This window comes from Ochotona princeps, chromosome 4 (assembly GCF_030435755.1).
Source record: "Ochotona princeps isolate mOchPri1 chromosome 4, mOchPri1.hap1, whole genome shotgun sequence".
NCBI lineage: Eukaryota > Metazoa > Chordata > Mammalia > Lagomorpha > Ochotonidae > Ochotona > Ochotona princeps.
In genome coordinates this window covers 110,785,242-110,804,880 of record NC_080835.1, presented here as the reverse complement: position 1 = coordinate 110,804,880, position 19,639 = coordinate 110,785,242, and the positions used below count along the sequence as shown (strand labels likewise).

General features: G+C 46.5%; 1 protein-coding gene across 2 annotated transcripts in view; it reads left to right on the top strand.

Moving 5' to 3' along the window:
* The window catches only part of FLI1 (Fli-1 proto-oncogene, ETS transcription factor), a 120,274-nt gene that overhangs the window by 82,555 nt on the left and 18,080 nt on the right, over positions 1 to 19,639 (top strand). For both annotated transcript variants that reach the window (XM_058664116.1, XM_004593285.4), the window contains exon 5: positions 8,256 to 8,321. In XM_058664116.1, coding sequence (XP_058520099.1) covers positions 8,256 to 8,321 — 66 coding nt within the window. The remainder of the gene's footprint in view (positions 1 to 8,255; positions 8,322 to 19,639) is intronic.

Below are 19,639 nucleotides of genomic sequence, written 5' to 3'. Positions count from 1 at the left end.
CTTTTGTTTTTCTTGAGAACGTCAATGGTCATTAAGGAAGATGCCACCAAAGGCATTAGAATATGAAGTTTCCGGAAAGAGGCTGATTAGCAAATCCCCAGAGTAGAGAGAAGGCAAATCCCAGCACGCGCGCACACACACACACACAGAAGACAATTGCAAATGTAGGATGAAGCCCCAGAAGCAGGGACACAATGGGTGAAGAGCAGGGCACTGCAAGATGGGATTGGTTCTGCTGCAAAACCTAGAGATGTGTTCATGATACCACATTGCTGAAAAAGACTCATCAATAAAGTGCTCTGAGTGTTGATAGGTATACCTGTGAAAGCAAAATTTCAGATAGTTGAACAAAGTTTTAAAAAGCGGCATGCCCCAACATGGTGTCATGATAATCTTTGGAAAGACCTGGACTTAAATTGATCCAATGTCAAGAAAAAGGGTTTTGATTCCGTTCCTTTGTCATGAATCCTGACCTTGGAGGTGCATTTCTGGGCCCCTCTGGTGCTGGGTGATGGTTGATTGCATGCATGCTCACAGGAAGGCATGGGTACTGACTCTTGGTCATTGGGGACTCCCTGGGGCTGAGCAGCTCATCTTGGGCCCCTTTGTTGGTTTCCCAAACTGACTTCCAGTGGATGCTTTGTGCCAAAGTGCAAGGTCGATGCTTGGGAAAGAGGTCCAAGTGACTGAGTCAGGGATAGAGGAAGGGTGCCTTGTGCCTTGTGCTTTGTTACCTCGTCATTTAGCTGGGGCGAGCTGGAGTGGAGTTCCCACTTTGAGAAGAGGTGGAAGGAGCCCAGCTGAGATTCTGAACATAGCTGGGGACCTGTGTGGGGCAAAGCCACTGCAGGAGAATCAGGGACGAGAGCCCAAGGCTTAAGTCAGAAGTGTCAAAAATGTTGGCGCTTCTCTCAGCTGGTATTTCTGGATGTTAGTTGAAGACGAGGCATTTTGTAGGATAAGGAGATCTAGTATCAGACCTTTCACAAAAGGACATTGACCATATTTTCTGGTTATCTGAGAGGGAGCTAAACTTTGAACTGTTATATGCCAAATTTTAAACTTACAAAATGTGTTGTCCAAGGTGGAAAGAAAACAGCCCCCTGCAACCTTTCTGAGAGTCTGGAAGCCACAGAGATACTTGGCCTGGCTGGAGTGGCTTGCTCTTCTGGGCATGTCAGCTGCCTAGAGCGAATGGCCATGTGAACATCACCCACACTTGAAATTCCAGGACGAGGTGTGCTGGTACCCACAGTATTTGGGACCATTCTGGTCTGGAGAGCCCAAGGGTTTGGACAGGTATCTGACCAGATGTCATTCACTTTACATAGATAGGATGCCCCCCTGTGGCCAGCATGTGGACAACTTTTTATAGTCCCTATTTTATTTTATTTTTTTTTTTTATTTTTTTTTTTTATTTTATTTTAAATTCATTAATTACATTGTATTATGTGACACAGTTTCATAGGTACTGGGATTCTCCCCACCCCTCCCCAAACCCTCCCACCATGGTGGATTCCTCCACCTTGTTGCATAACCACAGTTCAAGTTCAGTTGAGATTCCCCCATTGCAAGCATATACCAAACATAGAGTCCAGCATCTTGTTGTCTAGTCACGTTCAACGGCTTCTTAGGTATACCCTCTCTAGTCTGAAGACAGAGCCAGCAGAGTATCATCCCGATCAATTAAAAGCTCCAACAAGCTAAGGCAAGGATAGGTGTTTGGACTGGCAGTTAAAATAGTAGAATCCCAGTTCCTGGGTTCAAGTTCAGGATCCAATTCTCAGTTTCAGCTTCTGCTAATGCAGACTTTGCAAACTAGCACATGCTAGTCCAAGCATTTACATCCCTGCCAACCAAGTAGGAGACTTGTGTTGAGTGACCAGCCTGGCAGAGTCTTGCCTGTTGGGATATTTGGGAGCATGAACCTGCAAGCAGTTCTGTCTTTCTCTCTGCTTCTCAAGCAATTATTTTAAATATAAAAATTAAACCAGAATGAGCATGTGCAATAGCAATTAAGATGCCAATTAGGGCACTTACATCCTACACCAGGGTATCTGCAGTCAACTCCCAGCTCTGCTCCTGATTGCAGCTTCCTGATGATAAACGTCCCAGAGAGCAGTTGTGATGGCTCAGATACTTGGTCCCTGTCACCTACGTGGAAGGCTCAGATTGAGTTCCTGGTCCCTGGCCTCCGTCTGGCCATATCCTGACCATTTGGTAGGCATTTGGGGAGTGAGCCTGTGTGTGGGATATGAAATCTCTATCTGTAGCTATCTCTCTAATACATAAACAATTTTATTTTAAAAAATAATAAAGGCAAGACAACTGAGACCTGGCACTTCAGCCACCCTAAGCGTCTATCCAGGCCCATCCCAAGCTGAGCATGTGCCTGCCCTTGCCCAAGCTGCCCAAAACCAGACAGCATCAAAGGACCCCACACACCACGTCTCCTCTTGGAGTTGGCCTCACTCCTCCAGCTGCAGTGTGAGAATCCAGGCCTCTGTTCTGGTTTTATTTACACCAACAGATAAGTCCGCTCCAAAATCTTTCCTGTGGCTTCTGGAATGAGGCAGATTAAGCTAAATGTATGCCTCAACTGACCCTGTCCTCTGTGCCCACATCTCCTCTCACTGGGGCCTGATGTGTGCACAGGGTGTGTCTGCCACCCCACATACAGAGGGCAGCAGCGTTGGGTGGGAGCGAGAGGCGAGACTGGAAGACGACTCAAAGACCCCATCTGGCAGCTCAAACTCAGGGCAAGTATGAGGAGTTTGGGATTGTCTGGGAGCCCAATAAGTGGTACAGGGACAAAGGCAGAAGAGAAAGAGCCCTGCTTCATTTTATAAATGAGTTGGGTTGGTAGGTATCTGGAGTCTGACCTGGGGGAAAATACTAAGGAATTGCATGTTCAAACAGTGGCAGCTCAAGAGGGTGAAATATATTGTGTGAAAAGGAGTCCACCAAAAAGATATCTATCTTGATTCCCATTTTTAATTTAAACCTAATGGAAAACACATTTTGCTTGCTGCCTTGTTCCCACCTGCAGTCTCAGCTGGTCAGGCAAAGGTGAGGGGGTCTGGCAATTAAGCCGGGGTGAAGTCTTATCCCTTCCAGGTCCCAAGCTGACCGAGAAAAGAGGCTGGGATTCCAGCAGAACAAAGGGCCCCGAAGGCCCTGGACTCAGAAGCCGGCCAGGCCTGTTGTTGAAGGAGTGGAGATAGAGCCAGCCTGCGCTATTGACTCGGCACGCAGAAAGGGAGACCTGTGTTCAATAGGCTGCCCGTGAGCGGGCACTGTTGAATTCTATGGCAACAGCAAGGTTGCAGACAAAGGCCTTGGCATGGGGACCCTGGGGCCCTGCTCCAGGTGTCCCAGGCGCAAAGCAGGTTGGGTAGAGAGCTATGGAGCTGAAGCAAGCTGCAGGCAGCACTCTGCCCCCACCCCAGCTGCAAGCCACCCCCCCACTTTCTGCCTGCTTCTGTCTTCTTTTAGGCCCAGAACACTGTGTCCAGCAACAGACAGGCTCACAGGCAGAAAACCCTTGTTTCCTTATGTTTGGACTTTGAGGAGGCCAGTCGTGCTCGGCAGCAGTCACTTGAAGCTTTTTAAGAACAAAGATCGCCCCAAATAAATAGACATACTGCCATGTATGCCTGTATACCAACATCCTTACTACCAAGATCCTCCAAGAAGTTCATAGAAAATGCATGTTATTTTAAAAATACATGGATTTCAAATATTTTGCAGCAAAAACAAATTTATCTTTTAAATTTTATTTGTCATGAACTTTTTTGTTTACCTTTGTAAACAAAGAACCCAAGAAACAGATGTCTTCATTTGTAAAGATTTATTTATTTATTTGAAAGGCAGATTAAGAGAGAGAGATTGCCATCTCTGATTCACTCCCCACATGGCTGCAACCGCTAGGGTTAGGCCAGGCCTGAGCCAGGAGCCTGGAACTCCATCCTCCACTGTCTCTGTGGGCATGTTAGCAGAGAGCTCAAGCAGAAGTAGAGTTGCTGGGACTCAAAGCAGCACCCCTATGGGCTGTAAGTTCGCAGAGCAGCCTAACTTACTGCACTACAACACTAGCCCTTGGTGTTTGAATAGAAGCATAGCACAGAGAAGCATAGCACATAGAGGTGTGCAGAACTCACAGATGTGCAACTCGCAGAATTATTCCAGTGTGAATCCACACACCTGTGTAAGCACTCCCAAGCCAAGGAGTAGAAGAGGAGCCCCAGTACCCTCTCTCCATCACCACCAAACTCCTCCCCAAAAACAAGCCCACCCTGCCTCCCAACACCATTGCAGGTCTTGCCTGTTTCTAGAATGTATTCTGGAGACTGCTGGGGATGCTGGTCTGGGGCTGCAAAGGGATTCTGCTCACTGCATCTTGCTGCACTAAGGACGTGACTCTGCTGAATGCTCATATCCTTGTCCACGAAGGGGTACGAGGCAACACTGGCTCTGCATGGCTCCTGCCGGGACTCGGGGAGGGGCAAGAGGGAAAGTGCCTGGTACACAGTGCGCGTGACTTCCCTCCTCTCTGTCATGGCCCACTGGTGCAGGAAGACGTGGCAGCTGAGAGCTGTTCAGGCTGAGCTTAAAAAGAACTTCAGAGCTGGAGAAAGAAATGCAAAGGCTAGAATCGGGGAGGACCCTGCCGCCCCGGAATGAGTTCCTGTAAGAAATGCGTGTGCCATGCCACCCTCGATAGCCTGAGGCCCTGGTTAAAAGAAGGATCCAAAAGGAGCTGGAATGTGGGTCCCTTGGGAGAGAGCCCAGCAGCCCCCGGCAGCTCCTGCTAAGGGCATGCGGCCTTTCCTTCAGGAGTGAAACTTGAGCCAAAACCATTCTTCAGGACAAAATGCTTTGCTGAGGCTACCATGAAATAGATATTTCATGCAGGCTTCCCAGAGGTCGTGCAACCCCTTCTCTTGGTTTTCTGAGTTTCCTGTGGAACTCACATGTTCCCACAGAACTTCCAGCAAGGGGGAAGTAGAGTGAACATGGTTTAGGAAGCTGCATGCTCTTGGCGTCCTTTGGTTTTAAGACTCAGGCCCTTTGGGGCTTTGAGACAGGTATTTTTTTTTTTTTGCACCTGCAAGGAAGTGGAGGGTCTTCTGTATTTTCTTGGAACATTCTGTCCCATTTCTGATCTGCCTTCTGGTCCTGGAGGATTATTTCTTATTGCAGCAGAACCCACTCCTATCTCCAACTTCAGAGAACAACACTGATGCTCAGCTAACTGCTGCCTAAAGGATTTTCTTCTGCAGAACTGTGGCATCTGTGGCAGAGGGACACGAAGGCAGCAAATATCACAGCTACAATGATTCATCATCATTATTATTACTATTACTACTATTATTACTATTATTATTAAAGAGACAGAAAAAGAAATCTCCCATTCATTGACTCCCCAGATACCCACAACAGCCAGGACCAGGCCAGGCTGAAGTCAGGAGCTAGGAACCCCATCCACACGTTATCCACACAGCAAGGATCCAAGTACTGGAGCCATCACGTGCTGCCTGCCAGCGTGAGCATTAGCTGGAAGCTGGAATCCAGAGCAGAGCCTGACTTGAACCCAGAGCCTCTGATGTGGGTTGCAAATGGCCTTAGCATCATCTAATCACTACGTCAAACACCCACTCCTATTTTATTTAATCTTCACAACTACCACATCAGGCAGGTATGGTTATTAGCCCATTTGACCTGTGGCCCAGAGCGATGGAGTTCACAAAGCCAGTCGGAGGTAAGAGGCAGATCTCCTTGTAAGCTCTCATTGGCATACTGTATAGTAAAACGTATTTGCCCCAGTCTCACTTTGACCCGATGTTCTTGAGGAAGGAACACCAAACATCACTTGTTCTTGCATCCCGAATTCCCTTGACCACCTCAGTTTTAAAATGGTACCCACATAGCCACACATTGGCAACCAGCAGTCCCCATAGCAGAACCACTTCATGCCCCGCTCCCACTCCTGGTTTTCATCTAGAACTGCTTCAGAGCTGAAAGAAACAGGCACCCAAAACCAGAAGTGAAATGGTCTAGGCAGCAGGAGGATTCATACAAAATTCTGTTCCCCACAGTCTGGCCTGCTAGAACACACATTTTCTGGGAGGCACACAGCCCAACGCCCACAGCTGGGTGAGGCAGCAACTCTGCCGCCGTGTCCCTGTCATGACTGCAGACTGAAAATAGAAGCGTCTGACAGCCCGTCCCCAGCCTGGCACCCAGTTGGCGCCCTTGGCCGTGGACACCAGGGGAGAGGGTTGTTGAGAAAACCTTTCTCCTCCACCCGAAACACATGTGTGAGAGTTTATGGCATCCTTTGTCAAAGCAGACCCCAGTCCCAGTTCCAGTGGCCCTGTACAATTTCCCCAGGAGAATCGCAAAAATGCGTATTACCAAATACAGCCCTGGAATTAACGCAAAACAAAGGGAAAGCCCAGTGTGAGGGAAGCAAGGACATTGTGTTTTATACGCAACAACAACAACAACAACAAAATCCGTTTAAAATACCACCAATTAATACCTGGCCCAGCATAGGTAGGCATTGATGCTTAATGTTAAAAGATTATAGGTCAGAAAGCCAGCTCTCTACACCAGCATGCCATATTCATTTAACACTGCAGCTGTACTGCGCATGTGCAGCCTGGTTTTTTTCTCCTTGACATTCTCTAACCAATAGAACACAGCCACTGTTTACAGAGCACTTGGGTTGTCTGGGGTATTGTAAGTGACCTGGACATGCTTTATTCTGCTTTGCTTTGTTTGTTTTTAAAGTCAGAGTTACAAAGAAAGAGAGAGAGGGAGGAAGAGAGAGAGGGGGAGGGAGGGAGGGAGGGAGGGAGAGATCTTCCATCCCCTGACTCCCTCCCCAAATGGCCACAATGGCTAGCACTGAGCCAGACCAAAGCCAAGGGCCCAAACACCCGAGCCATCCTCCACTATGTTCCCCAGACCATTAGCAAAGAGCTGGATTGGAAGTGGAGGCAGCAAGACACGAACAGGCACTCCTATGGAATGCTGGTATTGGAAGGGCCACCTTTTCAGTCACTCCACCACCCTGCTGGCTCCTAGAGATGATGCCAGGTGCAGGCCAGGAGGTACACAGGTCCTATGCCCATCTGCTATTTCTTATCAGGGACTCTAGCATCTGTACATTTCAGCATAGTGTGGCTTCCTGGATCCAGTGTCCCACAGATACCATAGTCCCATTGCCCTCATGTCAGCACATATTCCTGATGCTTAGCTGTGTCCTCCCAGACAGAAGCAAGGCGAGGCAAATGCTCCTGCTTGGAAGAACTCCCTCCCAACTCCCAACATCCCAGTGACCCGTATCTTGTAAAAGAACCCAAGTGTGCATGCATCCAGATATCATTGCAGCAAGCAGTGAGGCCAGCTCCTCCTCAGGAGACATGACAGACTGCAAGTCACAGACCAAATCTGACTCACGGACAAAACGAAACAAAAACTAAGCAGACTGCAACAGTCCCTGTAGACAGCAAGTAAAGCCTCAAGTATTTACTATCTGGCCTGGAGACAAGCAGTTCGCCAATGCCTGATCTGGTTCACTCCTTTCAGTTTTCTGATGAAGAAATCCCAGTCTAGACATGCAACGTCAGTTGCCACACTCACACAATATGTGGGGAAGGACAGACATCCCCGAAGCTGCCAGTACAGTCTGCATGCCTGGTTCCCAGCAATGGATCACAGCAGCTTGTTCCTTATCCTCCAGGGGGTGTGGTGGGCTCTGCCCTCTTCCCACTGCCCACTCCCGCCCCTCCCTTCTTCTGCTCTCATCTGCTCTTGGTCTCAGAAGGTTTTGGTTATAAGATGTTCAGGGTTTTTTTTTTTAATATATGTTTAGTTATTTATCTATTAATTGAGAAGTAGACATATACAGAGAGACAGGCAAGCAGGCAGTTAGAGAAAAAAAAAGGGGTGGAGAGATGCCCCACCTGCCGATGTACCATGCCTCACCCCAGCCCCCAGGGTCTGCCAGGGATCTAGACTAGAGCTGAAGCCAGAGGCTAGGAATTCAACCACTCAGGTGATGGAAACACAGTGGCCTAAGCCATCCACTGCCTCCTAGGATGTTCACTTGCTGGAAGTTGCAACTAGGAGACGGAGCCGGCCATTGTGCCCTGCTGCTCCACTACGGGACACAAGCATCTTAATCCACATCTTAAGCACGAGGCCAAATGCCTACCCCTGTAACCTGTTTTGGTTCCTTCTTCCAGGTTCACTGCTGACCTACAATACAAGCTCCCACACAGACCAGTCATCACGGCTGAGTGTCAAAGAAGGTGAGCCTGGTCCTCCCCAGGATTAGAGTTTCCTCAGGTAACACGCAGGCTGATGCAGTTTAAGACTGGAGTGGAAAACCTCATGTCTCTGTACCCACCTCCTTATTCCACTCATTTTCTCCCTGGCATCTTAGCCAAAGTCTCCTGACTTGTGTAGCTCTTTGCAAAAATACAATAAGGTTTTAAAATGTCTGGTACTCATATTATTAAGATAGACTCTGAAGTTGCCACCCCATGAGTAAAAACATGTTGTTCTTAAACCAGGTTGTATACTGCTTCCTTTCAAGGCCTAAAAGTTCTGGAGTTTTCTGAGTTGACGACAATGAACTTAGCATGTGCATCTCTTGACAGTTTTTCTCAACAGATGCTATCGATATGGGTTCATGTTCAAATTGATGGTTCTGTAACTTGGCTTTGGTTGAGAGGCAGGCAAAGCCAGCTCTAGCAATAATTCTTGTCTCTGGGGTCTTAACAGATACCACGCAATCCCCTTTCTCAGCATCTTCATAATATAATGTTGTGGGGAGTGGCAAAAGGCTCTGTTATATCTTAGACATTTAAGCATGGTTCCTAGACTTACCGTGAAATCACAGATGAACAAATAATTAGCAAGCAGGAGGGCAGAAAAATATCTTCCTGTGGCAAAAGGTAAATCCAGCAGGGGGAAACTGCTGCTGGTACTGGCAGAACAAAGGGGGGTTGCTCTGCTCTGCAACCCTCTCTCCTTCCTTGTGTGTGTGTGACACCTGTTATTGGGTGGGATGCAAGCATCACTTGTTATTGATTGCATATTGAGTAGTGTGGCACAGTGTAAGGGCAGAGGCTAGTTGAGTTCCTCCTGGGGAATGGAGGGAGCAGAGAGGTGAAGAGTCCCATGGGTCTTGCCCAAGGTTGTTGAGGTAGGACTTTGTATTTCCTGCTAACAGCTTATAGCTTGATAATCACCCGAAACCTTCAGTGGGGGAAATACACAACCACACAAATCTGCTTTAAAACTTAGTTACTTTTCATTTCCTTCTTTCTCCTGAACCACCCCCATGCCATTGTTTTCCCTTTGCAAATTAGATGGATGGCATTTTTTCGTGAAAACTTAAATTCTACAAATTGATCTTGCAACCAGTCACGTTTTACCTGATGACCTGTTTGAACAGCTTGCATGCTGTCTGAAAGAGACAGAATTTATGTCAGTGAATAAACACTTGAGAGTAGAGGCTGAAGGGCACCCTTTACATGCTTTGGGAAGTCACCTCGTCCCCTGAGGCTTCATTTCCCGCCGCGTAAGGAGCTGAATCCGAGTCCAGCACTGGTTCTGCAGCTCTTGGCATCTAGAAGCCACAGCTTGGCTACACATCCATTCGCTCCACTTTGATTTGCTTTACATATTTTTGTAACAATATTTTTATTATTTTTACCTGATAGAATGATTGTACGTATTTATGGGTAATGTGGTATTCAGTGCACATATCCCCTCAGTCGTTTCCATATGGTGAATCTCAGAATCCCCTCTGCTAGCTACTCTGATATGCACCTTGCATTATTACGGACTATGAGCACCAGCTTTCCTCTGGATGGTAACTGGGTATCGAGAGAATCATCTCTCCTCATTGCTCTTTCCCACGTTCCATGCTAGTCTCCACTGTTCTCTTTGTTTCTACAAAGAGAGTTTGTTTGGATTGCACATGTGAGTGTAATTGTTCAACACTGTCTTCCTGCGCCTAACTTTTTTCATGTAGCATGTTACCTACCAGGCTCATTCCTACTGATACAAAAGACAGGACTTCGTTCTTTCTATAGGCTAAATCATATTCCACTGTGAATACAAAACATGTTTTCTGTGTCCATTGATGGATTGATTCTATACCCTTGATGGACACTTAAGTTGATTCCATGTCTATGCCCTAATTGTTCTGCATACAGACCTGGTTCTTGAAAGGAAAGATGAGAGAGAGAAAAGAGAGAGGGCGAGAGAAATCACTGGAGAAGGGAGGAAAGAAAGGGTGGAGAAGCCCTAAACAGTGTTAGAATGAGCCAAGGAAGCTCTGAAGCAAGGAAGCTCTGGGTGCTTCTGACATAGGGGCTACAGCATAAGTTTTAGTTTCAAATTTGGCTCAGCAAAGTTTCAGTGTTTTGCTACCCAACTCCTTCTTGGCTGAAGGTCTCTGCACCAGGCTCCCTCCTCTACCTGCCAGCGTTTCCTTCCCTGGGTTCTTTTGTGTTGGGGAGTGCATTTGTACTGCTACTGGCTTATTCAGGCTGATTAAGAAGTGGTTCAGTCCCGCTGTTTAGCAACCCCTCTTCTGAAATAAATTAGCTGTAGTATCCAGGCAAACGCACATGGCCAAAGGCCTCATTCAGGTACTGCTGGGCACTTATCTCCCAGCATCGGCCATGGCCTCTAGAGGCAACTAAGTCTGCGCTTTGCAGGTGCACCTTTTGTCTCCCATAAAGCTCTGCACTTGTGCTGCCTTGCTCCGCTGTCATCTCCCCCACCCTCTTTGCGAGGTGGTCTGAATCTGTATGAATGACCCAGGGACCCAGTGTGCAAAAACAAAGCACATTAGCAAGACAAAGCTAGCCAGCTTCCCTCTCCCCACTCCACCCTCCTCTCCCCACCTCTCTCTCTCTTCTCTGTCTCATGCTCCACTCTAATAGCTATCTTTAGTTTGGAAATATTAAATGGCAGAAGGAGAAGGCATCATGCAGCTTTGGCCCTATCCTCACACACAGGTCTAAACAAAACCAGAGTTTGTCAAAAGCACTCATGCTCTATGTGTGTGCACGCGCGTGCGCAAACCCCACAAAGGGCAGGTGCTGGCATCGTGCACAAAGGAAAGAAGCTGAAGTGATGATGTTTATTAATGCATCTTCAAAGCACTTATCAAATCAGAATGCCTTTTTACTTTAAGATGGGGTAAATATCCATCAAGTTTATCTCTTGAAAACGGCTGCCACCTCTAAGGGAAACAAGGCTGGATTTTAAAAAATGGATTCATAACAATCTTTAAGCTCTTTACATAGTCTGTGGATGTGGGTTGGACCAGCCTGAGCAAAACTCCCTCCGTGACTTTCTTTATCAAGGTTATTGCACAGAAGTGGAAGCTGTCATTTAGCTTTTCCAGCAGCAAACATAGCATCTTAGAGCACCCTGGGCACTTGCATGTGCTCCGCTTTTGTTGCTTGCCACATCCCTGTGAGGCAGGTGCTTCTAATTCTGTTTCACAGAGGCTGAGGTTCTGTAACATGAAGGGTGCACAGCTTTCAGCAGCAGAGCAAGGATGCAAACCCACATTGCAGATTCAAAATCCCTCACTTCAACATTTGGCACCTATGATGCTTTGCTATTCCAGTGCCGGGTGTTTGATTCCCTGCGCTGGATCCTGACTGCGGGTTACTGCTAGTGCAGACCCTGGGAGGCAGCAGAGGATGACTCAAGGAGTTGCATCCCTGCCATCCTTGTGGGAGCCCTGGATTGAGTTCTCACTTCAGCCTGGCCCGGACCCACCAGTTAACACACATTTGGAAGTAAATCAGAAGATAGAATCTGTCCTCTCCCTTTCTCTCTTGAGTGTATTTTTTACATCCCTCACTTCAAATCATCATTCTGAAGAATACAGCCTTCCCATCCCAACTACCTTTTTGCCTTTTCACAAAGCAACATGCGGTCTAAATGGGAGATGGTCAGAGATTTGGATCGTGTTTTTGCATTGTTTTTCTCTTTCTTTGCACCTTTCCCACTATCATCTACATCTGTATCTCTAACTATTCTGGTTCCCAAGGATGAACTCACATACAACCTGTTCTTGGCACTGTCCTTCCCTGACATTATAGGGAATCACCTGAAGACCTCAGCAAAAAACTGATGGCCCAGGACAACCACCATATGACTCTGATTGTACAGCATAACTAGAGCAGATAAATTCATGGGGACAGAAGCCAGGATAGTGGTACCAGGGACCTGGGGAGGGGAAGCGGGGAGTTATTGTTTAAGGGGCCCGAAGATTCCAGTATAGGGAGATGAAAAGTTTCCAAAAGCGGATAGTGGTGCTGGTTACCCAGCAATGTGAATGTACTTAAGGCAGCTGAGCTGACCAGTTAAAATAGCTTACACAGTCCATTTTATACAGACTTTACTAAAACAAGAAATACAGAAGTATCAATTAAAAATGCTAATGCCCAGGCCCACACATGACCAGTTGAGTCAGCATTTGTGGTGACTCCCCATTGCACTTGCCCCTCACGCTCTCCTGACTGCTCTGCTAGCCTGCAGCTGGCCCTCAGAAGCCCCACTTGATGGCACAAACCAGGCCAGAAAAGGTGCCCGCATGGCTGGCCCAGGCGTGCTTCCTTATATGCTGGACACTTGCATTTGACCTTGCCTGGTCCTTTGTCATCCCAGACAAGCAAGAGCAAGAACCAAGGGTAAATCATGAGGGTATGGATCAGTGGAGGGCCTGAATGGTTACAGTTAGTTCGTTTCTTCATGGTCATTGATCTTGTCTTTGATTTTGACTTTATATCTAAGAAATCCAATCATCTTGTTAAAATTGTTTTATTTATTTGAAAGGCGGAGTGAGAGAGAGAGAGAGGCTAGAGGAGATCTTCCATCCACTGATTGAATGTTATGATGGTTAAGCCTTACACCAGGCTGAAGGCAGGAGCCTGGAACTCCATCTGGGTTCATTGAGTACACCCTGAAACTCCACTGGGTCCGTCAGGGACCCAAGTGTTTGAGCCTTATTCTGTTCCTTTCCCAGGTGCACTAACAGGGAGCTGGATCAAAAATGGAGCAGACAGATCTCCAAGTGGTACTCCGATGTGGGCTGGTGGTTTAATCTGTTGTGCTGTCACACTGGCTCCAGAAATTCTAGCCTTGAATACCCTTATTTAGTCCTCTGAAAATTAAGCATGGTTTTCGTAAAATGACCCTGCAGTGGGGTTCTAGAAGCTAAGTGGCTTTTCAAAGACCTCTGCATTGTGGAGCTGGGGCTACTGACTCTCCTCCGCGCCTCCTCCAGGCTGTCCTGGTCACAGGTCTGAGCTTCATTTTGTTTTTCTGGGCTGACCCTGCCCTGGGGCATTCCCAGTGTTCTCTGCGGGGCTGGGAGCACGTAGGAACCCCTGCTTCAGAGCTGCTTTGCATGCCTGAGCCCTCATTTCCTTAGCTGCTCAGGCTGAATCTGTTTAAATACCTCTGACTGTTCAAAAGGCAGAGGATATTGAGCTGCTCATTTATTAACTCCTGGAACTCATAAACCTGCCCAGGGCCCGTGGAGCGCTGAGCTGCTAGCTCCAGTCCGGGAGCCTCCCAGGGCCTAATGCTGGACAAGAAACCCCTAAACCACAGCCCCACTGCGGCTGGTGTCTGCCTGTGGAATCCCATCTCCAGCAGCCGCTTGGCTAATGGATAAAAGGTCTGTCTGCTTTCCCATTCAGTGCAGGAAGGAGAGGGGTGAGATGACCTCTGTCCTCCACAGTGAAATGTCCAGCCATTACTAGAGACCTTATTGATCAGGGCCAGCTCCTCTCTAGTGCTGTAACAACTACTTTTGTTCAGGATTCTATTATCTGCCAAGTTTTTGCACATCCTTTGCATCCTTGAGCCAGTAAGGCGAGTATCATTTTCATCTTCATTCTGTAGATACTGAAATCATATGCAAAGAGGTCACAGGGTTCATTCAAGGTCAGCTAGGTCCTCAGGCAGACCAGGACTCAAATCCAAGCCTCTGCTCTTTTCCGCCCTCCCCTCCCATTGCCCCAGACTGCTTCTCACAACAGCAGTTTAAGTGTCTTCGTGGAAGCATCTGACAACAACTTGACTGAGTGCTCTTAATTGGCAAAAACCGATGTTAAGTTCCCTTTTGAGCTTGAGAGCTTATTGATGGAGTACTGGAGCCCCGCCTTACACGTGACCCTGGAGAAGGCGATTAGGTTTTCCTCCCTTGACTTCTTTGTGCATGAAGGTATTTGAAAAGCTTCACAAAAGATAAAAAGAAATGTACTTTGATACAGAAGATTTTTTTTATTCTTGCTTGCATGGTTGTTTTGAAGACCTCATTCTCATGGATGCAACATCTTGGGCACCACTTTCTGTAAACTTTCTGAAGTTTCCTCATATAAAATGAGAATTATCATGTCCTTTCATGGGTGGTATTGTACTCATCAACAGCACAATGTAAATGAGACGTCAAGTGATGAATGAAGGTTTAGCATTAACAATAATAATAAATTATCATAATGTATGACAATGAAATTTATAATAAAATTGTTATTGAAAACTAATGATAATACTTTTAAAATGTTTTATTAAAGAGACAGAGTCCTCTTTCACTGATGTATGCCCTGGGCAAAAACTAGAAGCTAAGGATTCAATCTCAAGTCTCTGAATCTGAGTCTGTCCCGTAGGTGATGGGGACGCAAGTACTTGACCTATCACCATTGTGTGCACTCAGAAGCTAGAACTGCTGTCAAACCCAGGCACTCCATTTCACACAGGCACCCCAACTGATGTCTTAACTGCTCAACCAAATATTCCTCCACATCACATTCTTTCTCAGGGTTTGCCAGATGCCAACACAACACCCAGGATTGCGAAGGGAACAATATATCATAAATGATACCAAAGAGTAGCTTTAACACATTAGTGAGATACACCTATGAGATTTTAGGAAGAATGTGAAATTGCCTTTAATTAAACATGAAGACACAGACTACCTACATGACATTTTCCATGGACAGTCAGAGACAAAAATGTTAAAGTTGTATATATGTGCTAAATCTCTCCTCTAAAAGAAGAGGTTTGTGGTCTGAGTCCTGAGAAAGTGTGGACGCATCGAAGTCACACCAAGTGAGGTCACGCCGAGTGAAGACAAATGCATTGAGACACATTTATTGCTAGATGTTGTAGACATTCTCACTTGATCTTAGCCAAAAGGCTGAGAAGCGATAGATGTTGTAGACATTCAATGCTACTTCTGCAATCCGCGGCATTCATTGATACAAGCCCATCATGCATTGCTCTGTTCCTTGACTTACTAAGAAGCTACTCTGTGTAAAACTCCAAGCTGAGACCTCAATCCAGCCAGCCAGCCAGACGACAGATAAGAAAGTCTATGTCCTAGAATAGGGGTGATACCTCCCCCAGTCCTTCATGATTTGATTTTAGGGGTCAGCAGTAGATGTATTTTTTTTAATGTTGCCTACTTTTTTTTTTTTTACTGACTTGATAATGAGTTAGCAATTTTACAGAATGATTTATTTAATTGGATGATAGTAACATGAAATCAATATTTTCAGTCAATTGCAAACAAGGATATTTAGATTTTTTGAGGGGGACTGTAATTATTTTATTTTGACAATCTTTACATAGTTGATTAGGGCACAAAGGGTCAAGGGCTACAGGAAAGTGGGTAAGACCTTTGTTTCCTCATTATTATTATTGTTATTTTTTTTTAATCTGGGGTAAATGAAAAGAAAAAGGGAGAAGCCCTACCCAGCCTCCCACCCATCCCAGGTCCCCAATGTGGGACATGCTGTGAGGGTCCAGCAGTGAATATTGATAAATGTGGAGGGAATGGACACCAGAGAACCCAGAGTGCAGATCTGGGGGCAGTTTCCACATCCAGTGTTGAGGATGGGAGCAGGTGAGTCCCTGTGGGAGCAACCATGACCTCTGTGTATGTCTTGGGTGTGCATCTTGTGTCTCTGACATTTTCCATGATGTAAGAGATGCCCGTGAGGTTGTGTGTGGATGGAAGATCTGCTGCAAGTGAGCAGGGAATCTTGGCTCCTAGCTCTGCACCCTCTGTACTATGCAGTGAATGAGGGCCATGTGTGACAACACTTTTGGAGTGTGGGCCTTTGGGCCATCCTACATGTGCTTTTGTGTGCATGTGTGCAAGGGTGGGTGAGCTGCGAGCTCGGACTGTGCTGCCTCATGTAGCAGCCACTGTGGGGACTGGTCTGGAACACGTGCACCCAAAGGAAAAGGCTGGTAATACAGTGAGGTAATCGTTGTTATTTATAGGGAGTCAATAACATCTCTTATGGAGCAGGTTGCGTGGCTCCACAGACTCTCTCTGAGCCAACGAACATGTACTTGAAATGTGAGGGCATTGAGACACCCTCCCCCCTCCCCAGAGAGCCTGTGTCGTTACATGTTTTCCCTTAATGATGAAATACCCCTGGTCCATTCTTAGAAAAAAAAATTGCCGGATGGCTTTGCATGCTGTTTCTGAGGTCCCAACACAAGATTTATGGTTCTAGGGTAGACAGTAGCTTAGGCTCTCCATTTTATTTTTTAAAAATTGTTTTCCTTTGAAATTCCACAGCTAATGTTTTGTCTGCTTTCTATCTGACCCTCTTTGGAGAATTGCATTTCTTTTTCACCAGAGAGATTAGAGAGAGAGAGAGAGAGAAAGAGAGAGAGAGAGAGAACGGTGGGGGGGGCAGAGAGAGAGAGAGAGAGAGAGAGAGAGAGAGAGAGAGAGGAGTGAGGGAGTTGGAAACAAAGAATCCTTGTCTCTAAGCTGTAGCAGGCAGGAAACCCCAGCCCCAAGGGAATTTAGCCAGCCAGCCCTGTCCCGGAGTCAAACTCCAGCTCTCTGAATTCAATTTGACAGCTTGTCTGGGACACTTTCTAAGTAACCATTATCCTTCCTTTCTCTAAGTAAAAGAACTGTTATTTCTTTCTGCGGGTGTGCTGCATGCTCTGTTATTGCACACGTGTGGGTTACACTGCAATGAAGACACACTTTCTCTAAATTATTGGAAACAGTTAGTCTGTTTCCCAAGACAAGTGTAAATTTGTTCCAGGATAATGAGGCAAATGAGTTTAATAGTATGCCTTTGCTTTATTAGAGGCGGTCTATCCCATCAGAGGAGGGGTGAGGTGTTGTATGTGTGTGTTTTACTCCTTGGAGACATACACAAACAAAAATAATACCCAATGATAAATCATTCCCTGAGCCTCTGTGTTGACTGGTGATTAACTGACTGATGGTTTTTAAAGAAATGCATCCCCATTGCCCCTCAGTGTGGAAGGAACCCAGATGCTCCCCATCATGTACAGTGAGGCAGGAGCCAGCAGCCTCCTGCAGGGCGGAGGTTGCCAGAGCAGCAGCTCAGCTACGGATGAGCATATAGAGCTCCAGGGGGCACTGCTGTGCCTGGGAGCCAGGCCACACTGGGTGAGCCCTGTGGACTTGAATGTCATACTGTGAAGCATTGGGAAATATACACCCAGCCTTCCAGCAGACTCCTGTTTGAAGGCAACTAAGGAATGGCTAGAGGTGCGCGTTCTAAAACGCCAGAGTTCAGAGGTATGACAGCTTTGCCCATTCAAGGTCAGCTCTGTTTTTCAGATGTGAACACATTCCTGTTGAATTTCTCTCCAAACTCAGTTTGGAAATTTCTCCATTCTCCTTCTGCCTTGGAAGACCTTCCCACCCACATTTCATTACCCACACCCGAAATCTAGATTCTAGGACTTGGGTCAGAAGGCATACCATGGTGCTTTTGATCTTGTAAGACTTGGGGTGTCCTAGAACTAGAAATTCTGGGGTGGATGCCTGAGTAAAAATGACAAGCCAAATGACTCACACCACTGCTCCACATTCTGCTTAAGCCCAGAATTCACCACACTCCACACTGGCAGGTGGACACTCCCTTCACCCCCATTGAGTGCCTGGTATGGTGTGACCCCTCGACTCTTCACCTCAAGTTTCAGGTGCCTTTCCCTAAATCTCTGCTCCCTATACCACCAGCAATTCCTCTGCAACTCTGATCCATTCTATCCCTGAGCTAACAAGGGAGCTTCCACGGGGCGAACTTCAACCCCATGGTGGCAGTCAGTTCCCTCTGCACATTGGTCCACTTGCTGGACCAATAGGCTGTCCTCATGGCCCTGCAGTGTGGGTCCAGGATGTTGCCTGTGGAAACTGAGAGAAGAGCCAAACCCACTGGGGGAATCCCAGGCAATGACTCTCACACTTTCCACGTTTTTGAGAAAGATTTCTTTTTTATCTGAAAGGCAGATTTTGAAGAGAGAGAGAAGAGAGGTTTTCCATTTCCCAAACAACCACAATGACCATAGCTGAACGGATCCAAAGCTGGCAGCCAGGAGTTTCTTCCAAGTCTCTCACATAGGTAAAAGGTCCAAAGTATTTGAGTCATTCTCCCTTGCTTTCCCCAGATCGTACAGCAGGGAACGGGATCAGAAGTGGAGCTGCCAGGACATGGACTGATGTACATGGGATGCCCGTGCCTCGGGATGGAGGATTAGCCTGATGTGCCATTGTGCGGGCCCTTCTTTTCCTCCTGTGTTTAATATGGCACTGCAAAGGATAAGGGAAAAAGAAGAAGTTTTGGAAGGAAAGATTTTCTGAAATAGCATGGTCAATAAGCATTGCAATAGCTTTTTTTTAATTCTTTTTTTTTATTTTGAATTTTTGAATTATGTGTTACAATTTTGTATAGATTGGGATTTCCCCCCCAAACTCCCAAGCCCCGACAGATTTTCCCCATTTGACTATAGTGGTATAATCCTTCATAAGGAATTATAATTCCATCAGTCTCTTATTTAAGTGTATCCCAACATTGCTGGTGCAATAGCTTTAATCTTAAACATGAGGACTGGTGATCCAGGAAGTGGGGCTTTAAAGTGCTCCTCAGATTCCAGAAAAGCAGCCCATCATCCCAATGAGCAGTGCATAGGGGCACTTCAGGATGTTCATGAACAGTGAGTATTACAAACTCAAGACAGAAATCTCAAAACTCTTTTGATAAAAATAAGCTTGTCTTGTGATTCCAGTTCCCATGAACACATGGTTCTCTGGCAGGAGGAAGTAAGGGCGTCAGAAGGCAAGCACTTCGCCTGGTGGTGAAGATGCCTTGTTAGGATGTCCACCTGCCATATGGGAGTGCCTGGGCCAAGACCTAGCTCTACTCTAGCTTCCAGCTTCTTGCTAACACCCACCCTGAGAGGCATCAGCTGGTAACTTATGTCCTTGGGTGCCTGACACATACTTTAGAGCCTAACCTCTTCCTGGTCCAGCCCTGGCTATTGCAGGCGTTTGGGGGAAAGAAGTTGTTTAATGGGAGGTCTTTTTACCCGTTTGTGTATATCCCCTCAAATAAACAAATAAGTGAACATTCTGAAAGGAAAAGATCTCAGAACCATGAGAGAATAATCTTTTTTAAAAGATTGATTTATTTATTTGAAAGACTATTACAGAAAGAAGGTGTGTGTGTGTGTGTGTGTGTGTGTGTGTGTGAGAGAGAGAGAGAGAGAGAGAGAGAGAGAGAGAGAGAGAGAGAGAGAG